Raw genomic sequence first — 20404 nt, 5'->3', positions numbered from 1 at the left:
TTCCAGATGAGAAAGCTGGGTCCCAGGTGAAGGGGTGGATCTGGGAGAGGAATCCAACTTCCAGGGGCCCAGGTCAGGTATCTCTCTCAGCTCCAGGCTGCAGACTGGACAAAAAGTCAGAATTCTCCCACCAGCTTCAGCCATCGTCATGTCTTTATGCCCTCTCCTTAGGAACCCTATTCAGTTGCTGTCAGAGGAGGTTGCATGGAAATAATTAAGAAATACCAGGCTGGGCACCATGCCCTGAGTCTGTAATCCCAGCACTTTGGGAGGCCGAGGCAGGAAGATCGCTTGAGTCCAGGAGTTCAAGATTAGCTTGGGCAATAGAGCAAAACCTCATCTCTACAAAAAATGCAAAAATTAGCCAGGCGTGGTGGCACATGCCTATAATCCCAACTACTCAGGAGGCTGAGGTGTGAGGATTGCTTGAGCCTGGGAAGTGGAGGCTGCAGTGGGCTGAGACTGTGCCACTTCATTCCAGCCTGGGCGACAAAATGAGACCCTGTCTCAAAAAAAAAAAAAAAAAAAAAAAATCACCAAATATTAAACATATTCTCTCTTTCTCTTTCTTTCTTTCTTTTTTCTTTCTTTTCTTTTCTTTTCTTTTCTTTTCTTTTCTTTCCTACATTCTAAGTGCTATTTATGTATTAACTGATTCAGTACTTAAAACAACCCTAGGGGGCAAGTACTATGATCATCTCCATTTTGCAGATGAGGTAGCTGAAGATAAGGAAACGTGAAGTAACTGGCTCAGGTCACCCAGCCAGTGAGTGAGCCAGGGTTCAGATCAGGCTGTGTCAGCCTGCCCTTGGGCCTCTTTAGTCCTCAGCTTTCTCCTCTGTACAATGGGACAACAAGGTGGTCATGAGGCTCCACAAGCGCCCTTGGGGACAGAGCCTGACTCACAGGAGGGTGTGATGTAGGTTTCCCTCCCCCATCAAACCTATTTGGGATGTGGTTCATCCTCCTCCCACACCAGGGTCTCAGTGGGTGGCACTGCCACCCTAAAGCACAGGGACAAGGCAGCAAGGCTCCAAGGCCACAAAAGCCCCACCTCCTCCTCTCCCCATTAGGAGGCCGGTGGGCAGCCATCGTGCTGGTCTTAGTTTCTCAACCTTTGCAAGCTCCCTGCAGTCCTGGCTGGGGTGGGATGGAGTAGGGCTCCAGGCCCCCATCAGCTGTTGCAGTGACAAGCTGTGGCTTCCCCAGGAGCAGGGTGGCCCTGAGTGTCCAGGAAATTATTCATATTCTGCCCTCCTGCCCATTAGAACTGCTGTCAGGCCCAGAGCCCATGGCTCTCAGGAGGGAGAGGAGGACCACCGGACCCGCACTTAAGCAAGCCTCCAGTCTTTCACGCCATGAGTTGTGTGTCTATCACAGAGTTACTGAGGCCTGCAGCAAAGGCTCACGATACATCTCAGGAGCAAAGGGGGTGGATGTGGGTGTCCGGCCCACACCTGGGGGCCCCTGTCAGAGCAGCGAGGCGCATGTGCAGGAACAGGCGCACACATACACTCCTCTTTACCAAGGAGCCAGTCCCAAGAAGCCAGTGGCAGCAGCCAGGGGCGTGAGGGCACTAGGTCACTTACCCGGTCATGAAATCCCCAAAAATGTAGAGGCCGTTCAGATTGGGGTACTCGCAGCCCCGGTACACGTAGCCCCCTGTGACCGACTTGCCAATCGTGTGAGGGTAGGCGAAAATCGGCAGCACGTCATCTGCGGGGTGGGAGGGCGAAAAGCTGCGGTGAGCCCGCGGGGGACAGGTTCATCTGTCAGGAGAATTCCAGAGGGATTCCGCGGGGGCGGGGCGACCACGGAGGGAGGGGCGTGCCCACAGCAGGACTGGCGTGGTGGAAAGCGTGTCTGCATGGGTGCCAGATGGGGATGGGGCGAGGAGAAACTCAAGAGCGCTGCTGGGAGGCCTCCAAGGCACACAGCCAGGCTCCCGGTGGAGGCGAGGGCAGTCACCGAGGGAGGCCTTTGGCTCACAGCCCATGGAGTTGGGGTGGGGGCAAATCCAGGGTCAGGGGGTGCCTGGGGTGCGGGTGGTCCCCGAGTGAGGCCCTGCCGCACAGCCCATAGAGTGGAGCCGGGGACAGATCCAGGGTCAGGGATCTCCCAGGCGCGGTCTCCGAGGGAAGCCCTGCGGCACAGCACGTGGGGCGGGGTGAGGTGGGGGTGGATCCGGGGCCAGGGTCCCTGGGGCGCGGGCACTCACTGAGGGAGGAGTTGGCGCACAGGCTGCGGTCGTAGCACTCGAACCCCTCGCGCGCGCGCCAGCCGTAGTTGCCGCCGCGCTCCACCAGGTCCACCTCCTCGAACTTGTTCTGGCCCACATCGCCGCAGAAGAGGCGCCCGCGGCCCGCGCCCGACGCGGAGTCGCCGCGGTCGAAGGAGCAGCGCCACATGTTGCGCACGCCCAGGGCATAGACCTCGGGCTGCGCGGCGGGGTCGCCCACGAACGGGTTGTCGGGCGGGATGCCATAGGGCAGACCGCGCTCCTTACGGTCCACGTCGATGCGCAGCACCTTGCCCAGCAGCGCCGACCTGCGGGCGGAGTGGGAGAGGGCGCGGCTCGGGGTCGCCCTGCGCCAGGGCGCACGGGCTCCGCGGGGCAGGTGCCGGGGCGCCGGCTGACCGCTGAGCCAGGTACAGGGTGAGCCTAGGCTGTGGGATCAGAGACCCTGGGATGCAGTTCCTCCTTAGCTAGTTACAGCCGGGTAACCTCATTCATTCACTCAACATGCATCTTCCACCTTTCTGCGCGCCAGGTCTGTCCCATGCGTTGGACACAATACATCATCTATTTCGTCTTGTCCTCATAGCAGTCGTTTAGGTAGGCGGCTCCTAGTATGATCCCCACTTTACAGATGTGGCAGCGGAGCTCAGAAAGGTCAAATAACGTTGCTCAGTTGCCGCACCACTGGGATCTAGCCCAGACGGCCTGGGCCCAGAAACTCAAGCTCTTTACCACACACTCTGTGGAATGTGGGTGTCCTCAACTGTAATAGTAGAGTGGTCCCGCTCAGTCCACTCAGTCCTCCTGGACTGCGGTATAGGGTGAAATTTCCACTAGAAAAATGACTTGTATTTACAGTTTTCTTCTGGTACCTGGCACTGTGACTGGCACATAGTAGATGACCATTAAGTGTTTGCAGAGTCAGTGAATGAAAAATTGCAATCAAAGCCAAGTGCACCAGAGTGCGGGTTGGTAGGGGAGGGGGAGAGAGCAGAGGGGTGCAGCCCTAAGCTCCAAGCAGCTTAGGGGGATAGCTCATGACAAAAGTGACACGTGATGGGAAAAATCTGTAATGTGCTTAAAGACAGTGCAGAGAACATACCCTTTTCATCTATGGTTTTTGATGCACCGACTTAAAGCATCAGTTTCCCTTGCTGTTAGCACTTTGGTGTCCTCCCTCTGGTTTGCTTTTCAAAGCGGGGTTTGTGAAGCTGTATTCCATCATCCTCACGTAACATTAGCACCCACACCTTTCCGTTATCAGTAGGGACAGCAAACAAGTGTCCTCTTTCATGGTGGTGAAATGCTCCTACCCAATATATGCCTTGTGATCAAGCCCCTGTTGCTGGCCTTCCACTTTCCCCCGTAAATTCCTCTCATACACTCCAGCCTGCTGAACACCATCCAGATCACACCCGGGAGCCCACGCACCACACACCAGGATTCGATATCTAAGTGGGCACAACTCGTAGCAGCAAAATAATGTTTTTAAGTTCTGTCCAATTATCCACTAATCCTTAATTTCTATTTTCTCAACTTCATCTCTAAACACATCCCAAACGTGAGAAAGCTCGGATGATGCTTACACTGTCACATAGGAAAGCACAACTCACAAATTGTGAGCACTTTAATTACTGTAATCAACATCATACTTGTACTTGCTATTTTTACTTCCTGGGCGGAGGAAGGTTTTATCATTTTGGCTAAGGGAATGGGGGAGGCTGACTTGAGACTCCTGGACATCCTGGTTACACTCACAAGACTGTGTGTGTGTATGTTGTGAATGTATGTATGTAGATGTGTGTATGTGTGTGTATGTATGTATGTGTGTATATGTGTGTGTATGTATGTATGTGTGTATATGTGTGTACGTGTGGATGTATGTGTGTATATGTGTGTGTACGTGTGGCTGTATGTGTGTATATGTGTATGTATTGTGTGTATGTAGTATGTGCATGTGTGCATGTGTGTGTGTGTACACGTATGTGTGTATATGTGTATGTGGTGTATATGTAGTGTGTGCACGTGTGTGTTTGTGTGTGTATGTTGTGAACGTATGTATGTAGATGTGTGTGTATGTGTGTATATGTGTGTGTACGTGTGGATGTATGTGTGTATATGTGTGTATTGTGTGTATGTAGTATGTGCATATGTGCATGTGTGTGCACACACATGTGTATGTGTGTAGCGTATATGTAGTGTGCATGTGTGTTTGTGTGTGCATGTGTGTATGTATGTGTGTGTGTGTGTATGCATATTTGTGTATGTGTGTGTGTGCATAAGTAATGGAAAGAGATCTTGAGCTCATTTGCTCAAGCCGGGAAATGGGTAAAAGAGCAAGACTACACGTTAACATCTGGGTCTTCCTGAAGAACCCTGGGACAGGAGCTCCACGTGCTGGTGCCACCCTGCGCCAGCCAGCTCACGCTTTCCATTCGGCCTGGGGAGCATCCCTTCCCTTCTTCCAGCAGGGCTCCAGCAGGGCCACGCTGACCTTAGAGAAAATCCCATTTGCCCTGAGGCTCGCTAATGTCACCTCTCAGGCGCCTGTGCCCAGAGGGTCCTGTGCCTGGCCCTGGGCAGCCACGATTGCCTTTACTCCTTGTGACAAGCTGCCCGCAGAGTGGGCTTTTATCCCTTCTGTTGAAGCATGTGACTTGCCTAGGCTGCCCAGCTAGATGAGGGCTGAGCTGGGACCCAGAACCTTTTCTCCTGCCCTACACTGCCTGGCTGAGGAAGGAACTCGCCCTCTGGAAGAGTATGAGAAGCCCAGTGTTATGTAGACCAGCCCACTAGCCAACCAAAAGCTGAACATACTTGTTTTGGGCATTTCCGAATGTCCCAAAGGGGTCTCCGGCCATCCCGCCATCTCCGGTGAAGATGTAGAGGTACCCGTCATCCCCGAACAGCAGCTGACCCCCGTTGTGGTTTGAAGCTGGTTCTTTGACCTCCAGCAGTATCCTAAAGGAAGATAAGGGCCCCTAAAACTCAGCCTTCCACGCATGAGCCAAAAACACAAAACAAGATCACGGTCTCTCTTCACAACAGAAAAGACTTTTCTTTTCTTTCCTTCTTTTTTTTTTTTGAGACAGAGTCTTGCTCTGTTGCCCAGGCTGGAGCGCAGCTCGGCTCACTGCAACCTCCACCTCCCAGGTTCAAGCGATTGTCCAGGCTCAGCCTCCTGAGTAGCTGGGATCACAGGGGCCCGCCATCACGCCTGGCTAATTTTTGTGTTTTTAGTAGAGATAGGGCTTCACCATGTAGGCCAGGTTGGTCTCAACCTCCTGACCTCAAGTGATCTGCCCACCTTGGCCTCCCAAAGTGCTGGGATTACAGGCGTGAGCCACCATGCCCAGCCTGGAAAAGACTTTTCATATCCTTTATATTAAGTGATTTTCCACGAGGGGCTAGTAGGTAGAACGAGCAAAATTAATGCACTCTATGGTGCCAAGGAGGACCTAGAGGCTCAGAGAGGTTGAGCAACCTGTCTAAGGTCACACAGCCCATAGGTAGCAGAGCTGGGATTAGAACTCAAGTCTTCTAGTTCCAGTTTAGTGTTTTTTTTGGTTGTTGTTTGTTTGTTTGTTTATTTGTTTCTGCTCTCCACTGCTAGCATCTGCCCTGTTATGATTATGGGAAATTGTCGACCTAGTCACTGACACAACTGGTTTCTTCCTCATGATAGCTTCCCCCACACTAGTTTACTTATTACTTACGTTGAGCACATCTTATGTACTCCCTCATTTGCAGCTTCTAACAGTGGGCAGGATGGTGTGCAGTGCACTCAGCGCCACACTCACTCTACTCAGGAACCTCCCTTACTGCCATTACAGGAAACCTACTACCATACTTCCCAGCCAGCTGGCTTCCAGTTTGTGTTGGTGGGTGGAAGGGAGAGGCCAAGTTTCTTTGGCTTCTAACCCTGCCTCCAGAAGTGGTGGCTGCAGAGACAGCAGCGTTGGCTGATGAACGTGGACTCCTGGGTTTCCACCCAGCCATCTTGGTACTAAGAGCAGCAAACTCCACAGCACAAAGGACTTTTTCCCTTTGTTCCTCCAACCCAAGAGTGATAGCAGCTTCTTACAGTTACTAGTCTTTAAGTAACTTAACCTTCCTCCTCTCCTTCTCCAGCCCTCCCAATGCCTTAGTCATCCTTGTGTTCAGTTTCCCCTGACTGAAATACTCAGGGTGGTTTAGGTTTTCCAGGATTGGTCACTACTTCCTCAATCCCTTCTTTTTCTTTCTTTCTTTTTTGAGACTCTATCACCCAGGCCGGAGTGCAGTGATATGGTCATAGCTCACTGCAGCCTCGAACTCCTGGGATCAAAAGATCTTCCTGCCCCAGCCTCCTGAGTAGCTGAGACTACAGGTGCATGCCACCATGCCCGGCTAATTTTTTAATTTTTTGTAGAGATGAGGGCTCTCACTGTGTTGCTCAGGCTGGTCTTGAACTCCTGTCCTCAAGCGATCCTCCCTGCTTGGCCTCCCAAAGTACTGGGATTAGAGGTTTGAGTCACTGCACCCAGCCTATTAATCCCTTATCAATACAAATAAGAAAAAATTAGATACAGAAAGGTCAAGTAATTTGAACCCAGGACTTTGATTTTTCAGAGCCAAGACTGGAGGCCTTTTCTTTGTGAGGCCTGTGCATATGATCTGGTGAGCAATACAGAGCTCCAAAGCCCAGGTACTCCACGGAGAGAACAGCTCAGGCTTTCAGTCATCCACCCGGTATTGGGATCCCAGGTCTGGGAAGAGACTGACAGTGGACAGCAGACTCAGGCTAGGATAACCACCCATTCCTGGCTGCCCTGAGCCTGCTATGCCTACCTCTCCCCACGAGTAAGTCAAATTCTAGGCTTGACTTTGTGAGGTCACCAGAGGACCTTTGCTGAGCCCCCACTCTGAAATATGTTCATCTGTATATTTTGTGTTTCACCTCAAGTCTTTATCAGGAATCCATTTTTAAAAGTCTCACCACTGAAGACACATCCATTCTGTCCCTCCATCTCCCCTCTGTCAGGTCCGTGTGATAAACTTGCTCTCTCTTGGAGAACTGGCTGTACAGGCTTCTGTAAGATCCTGAGAATTATGTTTCCTCCTTTCACTCTGGCTGCCAGGAAGCTCATAGTCAAAACTAATGCTGTGAATCATAAAGATTCACATTAGCCTTCATAGCTAACATATTTGATTTCTCCTCCTTTTTATACATTCAGTGTCAAGATTTTACAGTTTTATCATACACACAATGTGCTGTTCTTTGCTAATTTGCCCTCAGACCCAGTCCTGGCCCACCCCCTACCTCCTCTCTCTCTACCGCAGGGGGTCAGCTCCTGTGAATGACATTTCCCAGGCTTCGTAGCTAGCTGGCCTCCAGCGAGGTCAGCCAGTGGATAGCATTGGCAGGAGCCTGGAGAGGGAGGAGCACTTCTCTGCTTTAAGCAGCTTCTTAGCAGCCGCTGCTCTTCCCTGGCTCCACCTCCTCCTGCCCAGGCCAATTATGGTTCCAGCTTCCACCGGGTATCCCCAGCTCCAGGGTCCCAATAACCCCATCTTCTCACTTTGTCCTCCCTGTCCAACGGGTGGAAGCAACTTCCTCCAATTGCTGACCTCAGAATCACTGCCTTCCCCAGGTTGCTCCTCCGCTTTTTTTTTGAGACAGAGTCTTGCTCTGTCATCCAGGCTGCAGTGCAGTGGCAGGATCTTGGTTCACTGCAACCTCTGCCTCCCAGGTTCAAGCAGTTCTCCTGCCTCAGCCTCCCGGGTAGCTTGGATTACAGATAGACACTACCACACCCAGCTAGTTTTTGTGTGTTCAGTAGAGACGGGGTTTCACCATGTTGGCCAGGCTTGTCTTGAACTCTTGACCTCAAGTGATCTGCCTACCACAGCCTCTCAAAGTGCTGAGATTACAGGCGTGAGCCACTGCGTCTGAGCCCTTTCATCATTTCTAAAACCCGAGTAACTGACTCCCAGGATCAAATTCTACCTACTGCGTTACCTGATACAGGGTTTATTTCCTACTGAACTCAGACTGATATGTGTGCCCCACGTGCGAGGTCAGGTCAGATCTATTTTGAAAACAGTTGGGGCATAAATCCTCCACAGGGCACAGGCTCTGCAGGCGTTGTTGAGAGGACCAGAAGCCCGGAGGAGGAACAGAAGAACTTAGGGGCAGGAAGGAGAGCAAGTTCCCTGGGGCAGCGGATTTGGGTGGGAAAAACGAGCCAGTGGGGCTCAAGAATGGAACCTTCGGCCGAGGCGGGCAGATTGCCTGAGCTCAGGAGTTCAAGACCAGCCTGGGCAACACAGTGAAACCCCGTCTCCACTGAAATACAAAAAATTAGCCAGGCATGGTGGCACGTGCCTGTAGTCCCAGTTACTGGGGAGGTTGAGGGACGAGAATTGCTTGAACCCGGGAGGTGGAGGTTGCAGTGAGCAGAGATTGCACCACTGCACTCCAGCCTGGGCAACAGAGCAAGCCTCTGTCTCAAAAAAAAAAAAAAAAAAAAAAAAGAAAAAAAAAAAAGAATGGCACCTTCAGGCCAGAGCAAGGCAGGCTGGGGCAGAGGGCAGAGGATGGGCTTTGGAGACAACAGATCAGGCTCCCAGCTCTGACGCTCCCTCCCCGTGTGATCCAACACTTCACCTCTCTAAGCCTCCACTTTCTCATCTGTAAAATGGGAAAGATAATACTAGTCTCAGTGGGTTTTAGGAGAATCAAATGAAATGAAGTGCCTGAAACAAAAGAGCTGGTGGAGAAATGTCGGGCTTCGCAGGCCAGATGGAGGGGTTTGGATATGATCTCCGTGTGAGGTCTGTTCTGCAAAACTGTCCTTCCCCAGGCCCCAAAGCATGAAATTCAGCACCCCTACCAGGTGTGTTAAATATTCACAGTATTTGAGAACAGGATACCAACTGGTACAGTCACACCAGTGCATATGGGTACCTGCACCCACCCAGGCCCGGGTTCCCCAAGGAAGCCACCTCTCAGAGCTGTGGTCCACGGCGTTCTCGTCATCCTCAGAGACCCTGAACTCGCTGATGCGGATCCACTCACTGGCGCGGATACCCACTGAGTAGTAGACGTAGAGCCTGCGGTTGTGCCGGAAGCTGGGGTGGAAGGCAATGCCCAGGAAGCCACGCTCGTCACCCTGCCAGGGCGAGGTGAGCACCGCCCGGCTGATGTTCAGGAAAGGCTTCTCCAGCCTCGAGCGGTCGGGCAGGTAGGCCCACACCAGCCCCACCTGCTCAGCCACGAAGAAGCGGTGGGTGCCATCCCTGGCATGGACCATGGCCACGGGGTTGCGCAGCCCGTTGGCCGCCTCCTCCAGGCACAGCTGCAGGCAGCCCTTGGCATCGGCCACCACATGGCCCAGGTTTGAGTTGAGGTTCTTGTTGACCAGCAGGTAAGGGAAGCAGTAGTCCGTGTCATCCAGGGACAGGTAGCGGCAGAACCTGGCACGGTTGCCCTCCAGCGCCTGGAGCTCCTGGTCAGTTGAGAGGTGACGGAACAGCCCCCGGCACTTATGCCACATGTCCAGGCAGTAGTCCTGGCAGAGCCCGGGCACCGTGCGCAGGGGTGTGAACGGGTCCTCGGCGTCGTAGAGGTGGGCTGCATACGGAGAGCATTCCTGTAGAGACAGCGATGGCTCAGAGATGCTTCGTGGAGGTGCTTACCAGCTGTGTAACCTTGGGCGGGTCCCCCATCTCCCAGAGCTTCAGTCTGCTGATCCGTAAAATGGAGACAATGCCATCTGTCTGTTCCCATGATAAGCCTCAGTGACAGTAGCAAACCTTCGGTCTTAACGTTTGTGTTGTTCTGTTAGAACACAGAACAACACTATTCCTACTCCTATTAATAGCAGCAGCAATAGCAGCAGCTACTCTGGAGCACCTGCCGCATGCCAGGAAGAGTCTGAGGCACTGCCACCTGCCCTCTCCATGTTAACAGTGCACCTCTGCCCCTACACCAGCACAGCTCACTGCTGCACTTAACTTGGGTTCCTGCCCAAGGCTCACCCCCGATCCTCCCTGACCACCCTGTCCCCACCCTCTAGTACCTTCTGGCCTCCATCTGTTGAAAACCAGTAAAATACCAAGTGCTCTCTGACTTGGCTCTGCCCATGGACAGCTCCACCATCAGCTCCCGCCTCTCTCCACCTCTCCAGCCTCCTGTCTACCTTCCATCTCCTGATATTCTGATATGGCTTGGATCTGTGTCCCCGCCCAAATCTCACGTAGAATTGTAACCCCCAGTGTTGGAGGAGGAGCCTGGTGGGAGGTGACTGGATCACAGGGGCGGAGTTCTCACGTATGGTTTAGTTTAGCACCATCCCCCCTTGGTACGGTAGAGTGAGCGAGTTCTTATGAGATTTGGTTTTTTAAAATGTGCCCCCGCCCCGCCACCATCTCTCTCTTGCTCCTGCTGTCGTCATGGGACATGCCCGCCTCCCCTTCGCTTTCCATCATGATTGTAAGTTTCCTGAGAACTCCCCAAAACAGAGGCCACTATACTTCCTATACATCCTGCAGAACTGTGAGCCAATTAAAACTCTTTTCTTTATAAATTACCCAGTTTTGTTTTGTTTTGTTTTGTTGTTTGTTCATTTGTTTTTTTAAGACAGGGTCTCTCTCTCTGTCTGTCACCAAGGCTGGAATACAGTGGCACCATCTCAGCTCACTGCAACCTCTGCCTCCTGGGCTCAAGAGATGCTCCTGCCTCAGCCTCCTGAGTAGCTGGGACTACAGGTGAGAGCCACCACACCTAGTTAATTTTTTTATTTTTTGTAGGGATGAGGTTTTGCCATGTTGCCCAGGCTGCTCTCGAACTCCTGAGCTCAAGCCATCTTCCCGCTTCAGCCTCCCATAGTGCTGAGATTACAGGTGTGAACAACTGTACCCAGCCACGTATTTCTTTATAGCAATGAGATAAGAGACTAATACGTACTCCCTGCCATTTCACACCTCTGAGCCTCAGCACAGGCTGTCCCCTTTGCAGGTATGCCCTTCCCTTACTCTTCTCTGGCAGGCAGAATTCTCTTTATTCTTAAATCATGACCATGACCATGGGAGAAAGAGTGCTAACCAATCACAGCAGTTCCCAGGGTTTGGGGCAGATTGTGGGCCAGGCACCAGGTCAGTGAGCCCGTGCATCTGCATTCCTCCTCAAGGCAACCACAGGAGGGAGGCCTGTTCTTATTACCACTGCACAGAGGTGGAAGCAGACAGCAGAAGGGAGCCACTAGCCCAAGGTATCATGTCACATGCTGATGGGCTGGGGTTTGAGCCATGTCTGCTCAGCTCGACCTGCCAGCTCCCTGCTACCCATCCCCAAACGCCAGTTAAGTGTCCCCACAGCACTGCACCCTCTCTGCACCCTACCCCTACCCAAAGCAGAGGCCACAGCTCCAGGCTGTCTGCAGGCCTTCCTGTTAGAGCCGCCGGCTTGTGGCGTGGTCATTCTTTCTATCTGTGGCTGACACCCTCCCCCACCTGTGAGTCCACCAGGCCAAGGCCGGGTCTGAGTCAGCTCTGGGCCCCCCAGAGGCTTCGGGGGATGCTCCTTCTGCAGTGGGGAGGCGCTGACAGTCACGTACTCCCTCCCCTCACAGGGAGGACCAGGCTGGCTTCCAGCAGGAGGCCTCTGGGATGTCTGGGGGAGGACTGGGCATGGGGGATGGCAGGCTGCCTCCCAGTGTGTTCTCAAGTCCCAGGCCAGGGCCCACTCACTCCTGTGACATGATTGTGGCTTTTGTTCATGCCACAGCCTGTCCTTCTGGCCCCTCTACTGCTGTGAGGCCAGGTCTCACCTGACAGGCCAAAGGCCACTTGGCAGAATGTCTTGAGGTCCTGATCAGTTACTGTCCAAGGTACAGACCAGGGTGCCATGTCTTACATGCTCCCCTCTGCCAATGAGCCGGCCAGATGGCCAGGCCTCAGGCCGCTGTGTGTGCTGTCCCTCCCATGGTTCCCCGGGAGCCGCCTGTGGGTCAGCCAGCAGCTGCACACGGACCAGGGAGGGGCTGTGTGCACACGTGCCTTCTTTCATCTTTGCAAGGTAGGGTCATTGTCACTATTTTATTTTGTTTCATTTGTTTGTTTATTTTTTGAGACAGGGCCTCTCTCTGTCTCCTGGGCTGGAGTGCAGTGGCACAATCCTAGTTCACTGTAGCCCTGACCTCCTGCGCTCAAACGATCATCCCCACTTTGGCCTCCAGAGTCGCTGGAACCACAGACGGGCTCCACCACACCCGGCTAACTTTCATTTTTATTTTTTGCAGAGACAGGGTCTCCCTATGTTTCCCAGGCTTCTCTTGAACTCCTGGACTCAAGCAATCCTCCTGCCTCAGCCTGCCAAAGTTCTGGGATTACAGGCATGAGCCACCGCACATGGCTTGACTCCTATTTTATAGATGAGGAACTGAGGCTTAAAGAAGGCCACGTGCCAAGAGGTAGCCAAACCTGGGCTCGCACCCAAGCCTCATGATGCCTGGACTGGTGTTCTTTCCAGATTAGTCAGCAACATTTCATTCACCAAGAATTTACTGAGCAGAGATTGTGGCAGGCACATCTTGGTTCCGGAGACACAGTGAGGGGCAGAATAGACATCTGGGAGGCAACAAGAGCCCTCCATTCACCAAAGCCCAGTCCACAACTACAGAGGGAGCAAAAGTTCCCTCAGGGAGCCAGGCCGAAGACCTCGGCATCCACGCGTCCTAATCACACAGCAGACGACACTTCCTCGTGGCCTATGTACTCTTACTTACACACAATGTAATATGGTGCCCAGACCAGGGTAGTCCAGAACCAGGAAGCGACAAGAGTGATTGCTACTGGCAAGAGGATGATCCGCAGCTTGGCCTCAGTGTGTTTAGGGGCAAGTGGCAGGAAGCCCACAGCAAACCAGCCCAGTATCGAAGGCTACAGCTGCCTGGGCCATTCAGTGCAGGGCAGAGAGCCCCCATCTTGCCCAGAGTTTGCCATCCCATGTCACTGACACTCGTGACTTATGGCTCTGGGTCCTGAAGGTTTCTTATGTCCACCATTCATTTTTTGAAAGACCAAGCCTTTGCGCACAGTGTCCTGTCCATCAGATATTCGCTCCTCACCTACTTCCTCCTCTGCAAACTGCTATTCATGACTCAAGGCCGACTCAAAGGTCTCCTCTTGTCCTCCATGCTCCTAGGGCCCTGAATGGCCCATCCCTGGCCCTTATGGATGCTCCTAATGCACTCTGTCCATATCTCAGGCATGACACTCACTCCATGGAATCTTGTAGCTTACAGGGTGAGTTCTCTACAGCAGTCACTGCTCCACCGCCAGGGGCGCTCTAGTCAGTCAGCTTGGCTAGGATTTCATTATCTCTTTGCTTGTCTGTCCACTCTACGGACTGTGGGACACAGTGGGGCTTCAAGGAGGGAGGCAGTGTGGCGAAGCGGTTAGGAGAAGGGTTTTGGAGCCAGAGCATACATTCCCCATGGGGAATGCTCCTTAACCTCTTAATGCTCTTAACCATGGGCAAGCTCCTTAACTTCTGTGTGCCTATGTCCTCATCTATAGAACGGGAAAGGAATTCCAACCTCTTAGAATTGTTGGGAGGAATAAATGGAGAAGATGCGTGTGTTTGTTCAGTAAATAGGAGCTATCAGCATGCAAACAACATTCAGGAAGCCTTCCCTGAGGTATGTGGCCTTGTTCCTACACTCCTTGAGAAATCTCTGGCACCTTCCTGTGTGTTGTCAGTCTCCTGAAGTGACGAAGGGGACTTTTGAGACTGGGTCTGTGACTTGCCAACTGGTTTTAGGCCCAGCATCCAGCACAGGGCTGACTCCTAACAGGCTCAGGAAGAGCCTGCTGAATACATGAGCCCGCAGGGCACATTTCATGGAGATCTCCATCAGAAACCATGCTTTGATGATTTCAGCGACTTAGAGAGGCAACCCCAGTCACAGGGGTAGTTACTGATGTGGAAGCTCATACCAGATGCACTGGGGGTGCCACGCGCCATGGCTGTCCTCTCTCCTTCAGAGGACACAGGCACTTACTGGACAAGCAAAGCACCAGGAAAGAGTCTCCCATCTCCCCAAAGCAGGTGTGAAAGCCTGAGTGCCTCCACACTGACAGAGATCTATAAATAAGGCACCTCCACCACCTCCCCGTGTGGAAATCAGGAGGTGCCAAATGCAGACTCCATCTTGGCTAGCAGAGAGCACGGTCCTCCCACCAGGGTGCTCCAGGAGGCCCCGTCAGTGAAACTGTAACCCAGCCTCAGCCGCCATCTCTAAGCTCACTCCAGACATGAGGTCACTCTCAGACGCCTGGGCTGAAGTGTTAGCAGTCACTTCACTGCTAGTTGCTTAAGGCCAGGCTGTCCTGGGAAGGTTCCCAAGAAAAGAGAGGTGCCCTGCCAGGGGACAGCATCAGGACCCACCCTTCCCTTCCTCCATCCACCTGCCCCCCTCACTGCCCTGCTGAGTCAGGCACATAGCGAGTGTCCAATAGACAAATGTGGCATGGGTGCAGGAACTCTGCTATGTGACAGGGGTGGGGAGACCAAAGGACCTGGTCCTGAGGAGCCCCCAGGCTGCTGAGGGAGGCAGATGCTTGGCCAGACCATTCCCGTGCCCTTGAGGTGCACAGCATGGGAGTCCAGCAGAGCCCACCTAAAGGTGGCCAGCCCACCTTTTGTTGCATTCTGAAGCTCCCAAGGGCCCCCTCCTCATCCTCCCAGAGCCTATTGCTTCCCACCTAGATATGTGTTCACATCAGCGAGTGTGGTCCATGTCCCCACCTCAACCACCACTGAGCTGTGTGACCACTGGGCAAGTCCCTGCCTCCCTCTGAGTCTTCCTTGAATCGGGCTCCGAGCCTCACCTGGACCCTTCCCAGGGCTGGGCAGCCAGTGAGGGCCAAGGAAACCCTTGAGAAATCCAACTGCAAACATTTACCGAGCCCCTAGTATGTGGCATTTAATCTGCATGGCAACCCAGGGGGGTGGTTAAGGTTTTATTTTATATATTATATTATATTATAATATATTATATTATATTTTTGAGACAGAGTCTTGCTCTGTTGCCCAGGCTGGGGTACAATGGCTCGATCTTGGCTCACTGAAACCTCTGCCTCCCAGAGTCAAGTGATTCTCCCGCCTCAGCCTCCCAAATAGCTGGGATTACAGGCGTTCCCCAATATGCCCAGTTAATTTATATATTTTTGTAGAGATGGAGTTTCGTCATGTTGGCCAGGCTGGTCTCGAACTCCTGACCTCAAATGATCTGCCCACTTCAGCCTCCCAAAGGGCTGGGATTACAGGCGTCAGCCACCGCACCCAGCTTCATTTTAAAGACACTGTGAGGTGCAGCAGTGACCTGCCCAGGTCACGAAGCTGGGGAAGTGACAGAGCCAGGATCAAACTCCAACTCCAAGTCAGCCCTCTTGCCCTTCCCCACACCACCTGCCCCTGCTGGCCGAAGGTTGGGACACGGCCCTGGCCACTGGGGCCTCTCCACCCTAGGCCTCTCACTGGCCAGATGCTGGGGCAGGAATGCCTTGTCCTGCCCCATTTCTGCATTCAGCCAGGCAGCATTTGCCCACCTGGGTGTGCTCAGGCACTGGGGCCTCAGACTCCCACAAGAGGAAAACAAACAGCGGTGAAAACAAACAGCGGTGGCACCACCAGGTGTGCACAGAAGCGGGGGCTCCACCCTCAGAGGGAAGATGGGGGGCCCAGGAACTTCAGCACATAGCTGTTGCTCATTCCTGAGCGAGCTTCTGCCAGGCTAGGGCGCCATCCCCAGGAGAGGACCCAGCACCCACAGAGGTGATGGCGGAAGTGGCAAGGGCATCAGGATGGGGGTGGGACTCTCGTGGGGGGCAGTGGCCCCAACCCCCGCAACAACCCCTGGCCACACGTTGACCACGCCCACGGCAGGGCCCCCTGCTTTCACTGCCCCGGGGACAACACAGAGGAGCACTGACCAGGACAGATGCCTCTCCACCTTGGTACCCCGACAAGGGTGCAGCTGCTCGGGGTAGGACGCTGGGGGCTCGACTCCAGGGGACTGGGGCAGAGGAGCCCCCAACCTTTGAGGAAATGATGACATCATCTGTCCGTCCCTCCTGCTTCAGGAGGGGAAACTGAGGCCCCGAGAAGGCCCAAGTCACAAAACGAATGAATGGCAAAGCCAAGAGTCGCCCTGGGATGCGCGGTCTCCCCGCCCCGTGCCAAATGACTCCCTTTTGGGGCCTAGAGTTCCCGAGTTCGCCGCCCACTCTTGGCCCTCGCCCCCGCGGGGTTCCGATCTCTGCTCCAGGACCCGGCCGCCCGCGCCCCGCCCCTCCCAGTGGCCTCGCGCCCGCTCACCTGGCACAGCAGGTCCCTCGCGTAGCCGGCGCACGCGGCCCACTCGGCGGCGTCCACGCGGCTCTCCAGGTCCCAGAAGCGGCGGGTCAGTTCGGCGTCGCGCCCTTCATCGCAGCAGCCGAAGTCAGAGTACTGCGCGCAGAGGCGCAGCAGCTGCGGCGGCCGGAAGGGCGGCCTGAAGTCCAGGCACTGCGGATGCGCTGCGGCCCCGAGCACCCAAAGCGCCAGCAGCGCCCCGGCCCCGGCCCGAGCCATCGCTTCACCCCGCGGGGGAAGAGGCGGAGGGACGGCAGCCCGAGTCCCCTCCCGGGGCGCTCACAGCGGCGGGGAAGGGGCGGGCGCTCCCCTCCCCTACACGCAGGGCCTCGAGTTTGGGGACCTCCCCTTCTAGGAGGCCACTTCTGGTCGGGGACATGCGCCGGGACTGAAGGAAGAGGGACGCGGCGCAGAATGCGGTACGACCTCTTTTAACCGCTTTCCCAATTCAGTGGGAGTGGCCGGGTCTGTAGAAAGTCCCGGTGTGTTTTCCCGGTTCCGCCTGGGGCCCTGCTTCCTCCCCACAGGGCGCTATTTAGCCAGGGAGGCGCAGGGCCAGAGGGCTGGACTCCTGGGCTCCGGTTCCACCACCCACTGGGCTAGGGGAAGGGATGCCCGCAGCCGGTCCCCGAAAGCTCTCACGTAAGTTTAAAAATGGGGGTGCGAGGGAAAGGACGGGGGTGTTGCCCCAGGACTCTCAGGGAGAAGCGAAACCTGGCCTAGGGGTGGGGAGGGGGGACGGAGCAGCTACCGCAGTCCACCCTTTGCCCTTACTGTGTGCTTCTTCCCAGTCTCTGCTCCTGGGGCAACGGATTCTCCTGCAGCCCAGGACCCACTGGGGCTTCCCACTTCCACTCTCGCATAGGGAGCACTGATGAGTCTACCCCCTGGGGTGGGCATCTAGCCCTTTGTTCTGCTGCCCCTGCTGAAGATTCAGACCCAACCCCGCCCCACCCCCCAACACACACATACAGACGCACACACAGCCTCACCTACCCCAGAATCTCACAGCACCAAAACCACCCGGGCATTTTCTCAAGTGGACCTCAGCATTCGCTCCTCCCTGGAGTGTCCTTCCCCATCTTCTCTGTCCAGTGAGCTCCTACTCCATCTTCATGGCCCCAACGCACACATCCGTCCTCTGCAGGTCTCTTTGGATTGTCCTGGGGGACCGTGTTTCTGTCTTTGGGCCCGTGCTCCTCGCAGAGCTTGGGGGTGGATTAGATACAGCAGGGCTGGAGCACTCAGAGGTCTGTGGCTCTGGCCTGAACAGGTACAATGTAAGAGTCAGTGTCTCTGCTCCAGACCAAACATCTCTGAGTATTTGAAACACGGGAAATTTAATGCAGGGACTTGAAGTCAAAGAGGCTAAGAAGCCATACAGGGCTCAGTGAAGTAACCTTGAGATCAGCAACAGTAGGAACAGTCCCCAGGTCCTTGATGCAGGGAGAGCAGATGTTACCGGAGCCAAGGAGCTTGTAAAAGCTGGACCCTCACAAGGCCTGTCTGGCCAGAGCTGGAGATAGCCACCGTCAGAGATTCTGCGCAGAGAGAGCGGGAGAAATACCCCGGCTTCGCCCTGCCACCTCCCCTCCAACTCTCACCTGTGACTTTCATTGGCTGAACCTAGCAGAGGGCTGCTAGGGTGGGAAATGCGGACTGCGGGGGCTCCCTGCATAGACAGCAGGGCACAGGCAGAGCCAGGATGGAGTTGGAGGGCACACAGGCCGAGGGAGGGCATCTACGATGGCCCCTACTTCCCAGCTGGGACTCAGAACTGGGTAATAGTCACACAGCAACACAGGGCTCCAGATGGGTGTACAGAGGTGGCAGTGACACAGAGCCTGGGCCATAGCCATGAGGTTTGGACTCCTACAGCCACAGAAAATGTCAAACACAGCCCAGTCCCAGCCAGAGTAACATAAATTCTCACCCTAAGACCTATTTATCTCAGTTCCTGTTATCTAGTATACCTTGACTGGCTTTCCAGAAAAACAAGGCACGAAAAAAGATAAGAAAAGTCAGTCAGGGGCCAGGCACAGTGGCTCACGCCTGTAATCCCAGAACTTTGGGAGGCTGAGGCGAGCGGATGACCTAAGGTCAGGAGTTCGAGACCAGCCTGGCCAATATGGTGAAACCCCGTCTCTACTAAAAATACAAAAATTAGCCAGGCGTGGTCGTACACACCTGTAATCCCAGCTACTGGGAGGCTGAGGCATGAGAATTGCTTGAACCCAGGAGGCGGAGTTTGCAGTGAGCAGAGATCGTGCCGTTGCACTCCAGCCTGGTTGACAGAGCGAGACTCTGTCTCAAAAAAGAAGAAAAAAGAAAAAAAAAGAAAAGTCAGTCAGAAGGAGCATCAGAGCCAGCCTGGGACATGACACAGATGCTGAAATTACCAGACGTGGAATTTAAAATAACTATGACTAATATGTTATGGGCTCTGGTGGGAAAAGTTGACAACATCAAGACCAAACATCTCTGAGTATTGACAAGGACATTGCAAGGACAAATGGGCAATAGAAGCAGAGAGGGATCCACCTTAAGAAAGAAAATTAAGGCCGGGCGCAGTGCGTTATGCCTGTAATCCCAGCACTTTGGGAGGCCAAGATGGGTGGATCACAAGGTCAAGAGATCGAGACCATCCTGGCTAACATGGACAAACCCCGTCTCTACTAAAAATACAAAAATTAGGCAGGCGTGGTGGCGGGTGCCTGTAATCCCAGCTACTCGGGAGGCTGAGGCAGGAGAATCACTTGAACCCAGGAGCAGAGGTTGCAGTGAGCCGAGATCACCCCACTGTACTCTAGCCTGGGCCACAGAGCGAGACTCGGTCTCAAAAAAAAAAAAAAAAAAAAAAAGGCTAAGAATTTTCTGAAATTCATGACAGATACAAAACAACAGATCCAGGAATCTAAGAGGCATAAAGCAGGATAAATACCAAAAAATCGATAGCGAGGCATATCCTATGCAAACTATAGACAACCAAAGATGAAGAAAAACCTTGAGAGAAGCCAGAGGGGAAAAAATACCTTACCTATGGAAGAACAAGGAGAAAAATTACAGCAAACATTATTAGAGACCAGGCAAGCAGGCCGGGTGTGGTGGCTCATGCCTGTAATCCCAGAACTTTGGGAGGCTGAGGCAGGTGGATCACCTGAGGTCAAGAGGTCAAGACCAGCATGGCCAACATTGTGAAACCCCCGCTCTACAAAAATACAAAAAATTAGCCAGGCATGGTGGTGGGCACCTCTAACCCCAGCTACTTGGAAGGCTAAAGCAGGAAAATTGCTTGAACCTGGGAGGCGGACGTTGCAGTGAGCTGGGATCTCACCATTGCTCTCCAGCCTGGGCGACAGAACAAAAGAAAAAGAAAGAAAGAAAGAGAGAAAGCGAGAGAGAGAGAGAGAGACAGAGAGAGAGAGAGAGAGAAACCAGGCAACCAAGAGAGAGTAGAGTGAAATATTTAAAGTGGTAGAAGAAAAAAATAAAAATAAAAAACCCCATCAACCTAGAAGTCTAGATCCAGTGAAATTATCCTTTAGGAGTGAAAAAGAAATGAAGGCTTTCCCAGAAAAACAAAAATGGGAGAAATTTATCACCAGCAGATCTGCCCAACAAAAACAAAAAAGCATTAAAAGAAGTTCTTCAGGCCAGGCACAGTGACTCACACCTGTAATCCCCACACTTTGGGAGGCCAAGGTGGGTGGATCACCTGAGATCAGGAATTGGAGACCAGCCTGACCAACATGGCGAAACCCTGT

At 53.7% G+C, this 20404-nt stretch overlaps 1 protein-coding gene across 1 annotated transcript in view; it reads right to left on the bottom strand.

The window, feature by feature from the left end:
* HHIPL1 (HHIP like 1) overlaps nt 1-17187 on the bottom strand; it is a 31086-nt gene extending 13899 nt beyond the window's left edge. The window contains exons 1-5 of the mRNA XM_007987803.3: nt 16605-17187; nt 9227-9873; nt 5057-5200; nt 2219-2547; nt 1590-1716 (exon numbers count right to left, since the gene is read on the bottom strand). Of these exons, the coding sequence (XP_007985994.1) occupies nt 1590-1716; nt 2219-2547; nt 5057-5200; nt 9227-9873; nt 16605-16859 (1502 nt within the window). The 5' untranslated portion in view covers nt 16860-17187. The remainder of the gene's footprint in view (nt 1-1589; nt 1717-2218; nt 2548-5056; nt 5201-9226; nt 9874-16604) is intronic.
* Between the last annotated feature and the right edge of the window lie 3217 nt (nt 17188-20404).

The sequence above is a fragment of the Chlorocebus sabaeus genome, chromosome 24 (assembly GCF_047675955.1).
Source record: "Chlorocebus sabaeus isolate Y175 chromosome 24, mChlSab1.0.hap1, whole genome shotgun sequence".
Lineage (NCBI taxonomy): Eukaryota > Metazoa > Chordata > Mammalia > Primates > Cercopithecidae > Chlorocebus > Chlorocebus sabaeus.
Note: the sequence above shows the minus strand (reverse complement) of the source record. Positions and strands in the feature narration are given on the sequence as shown.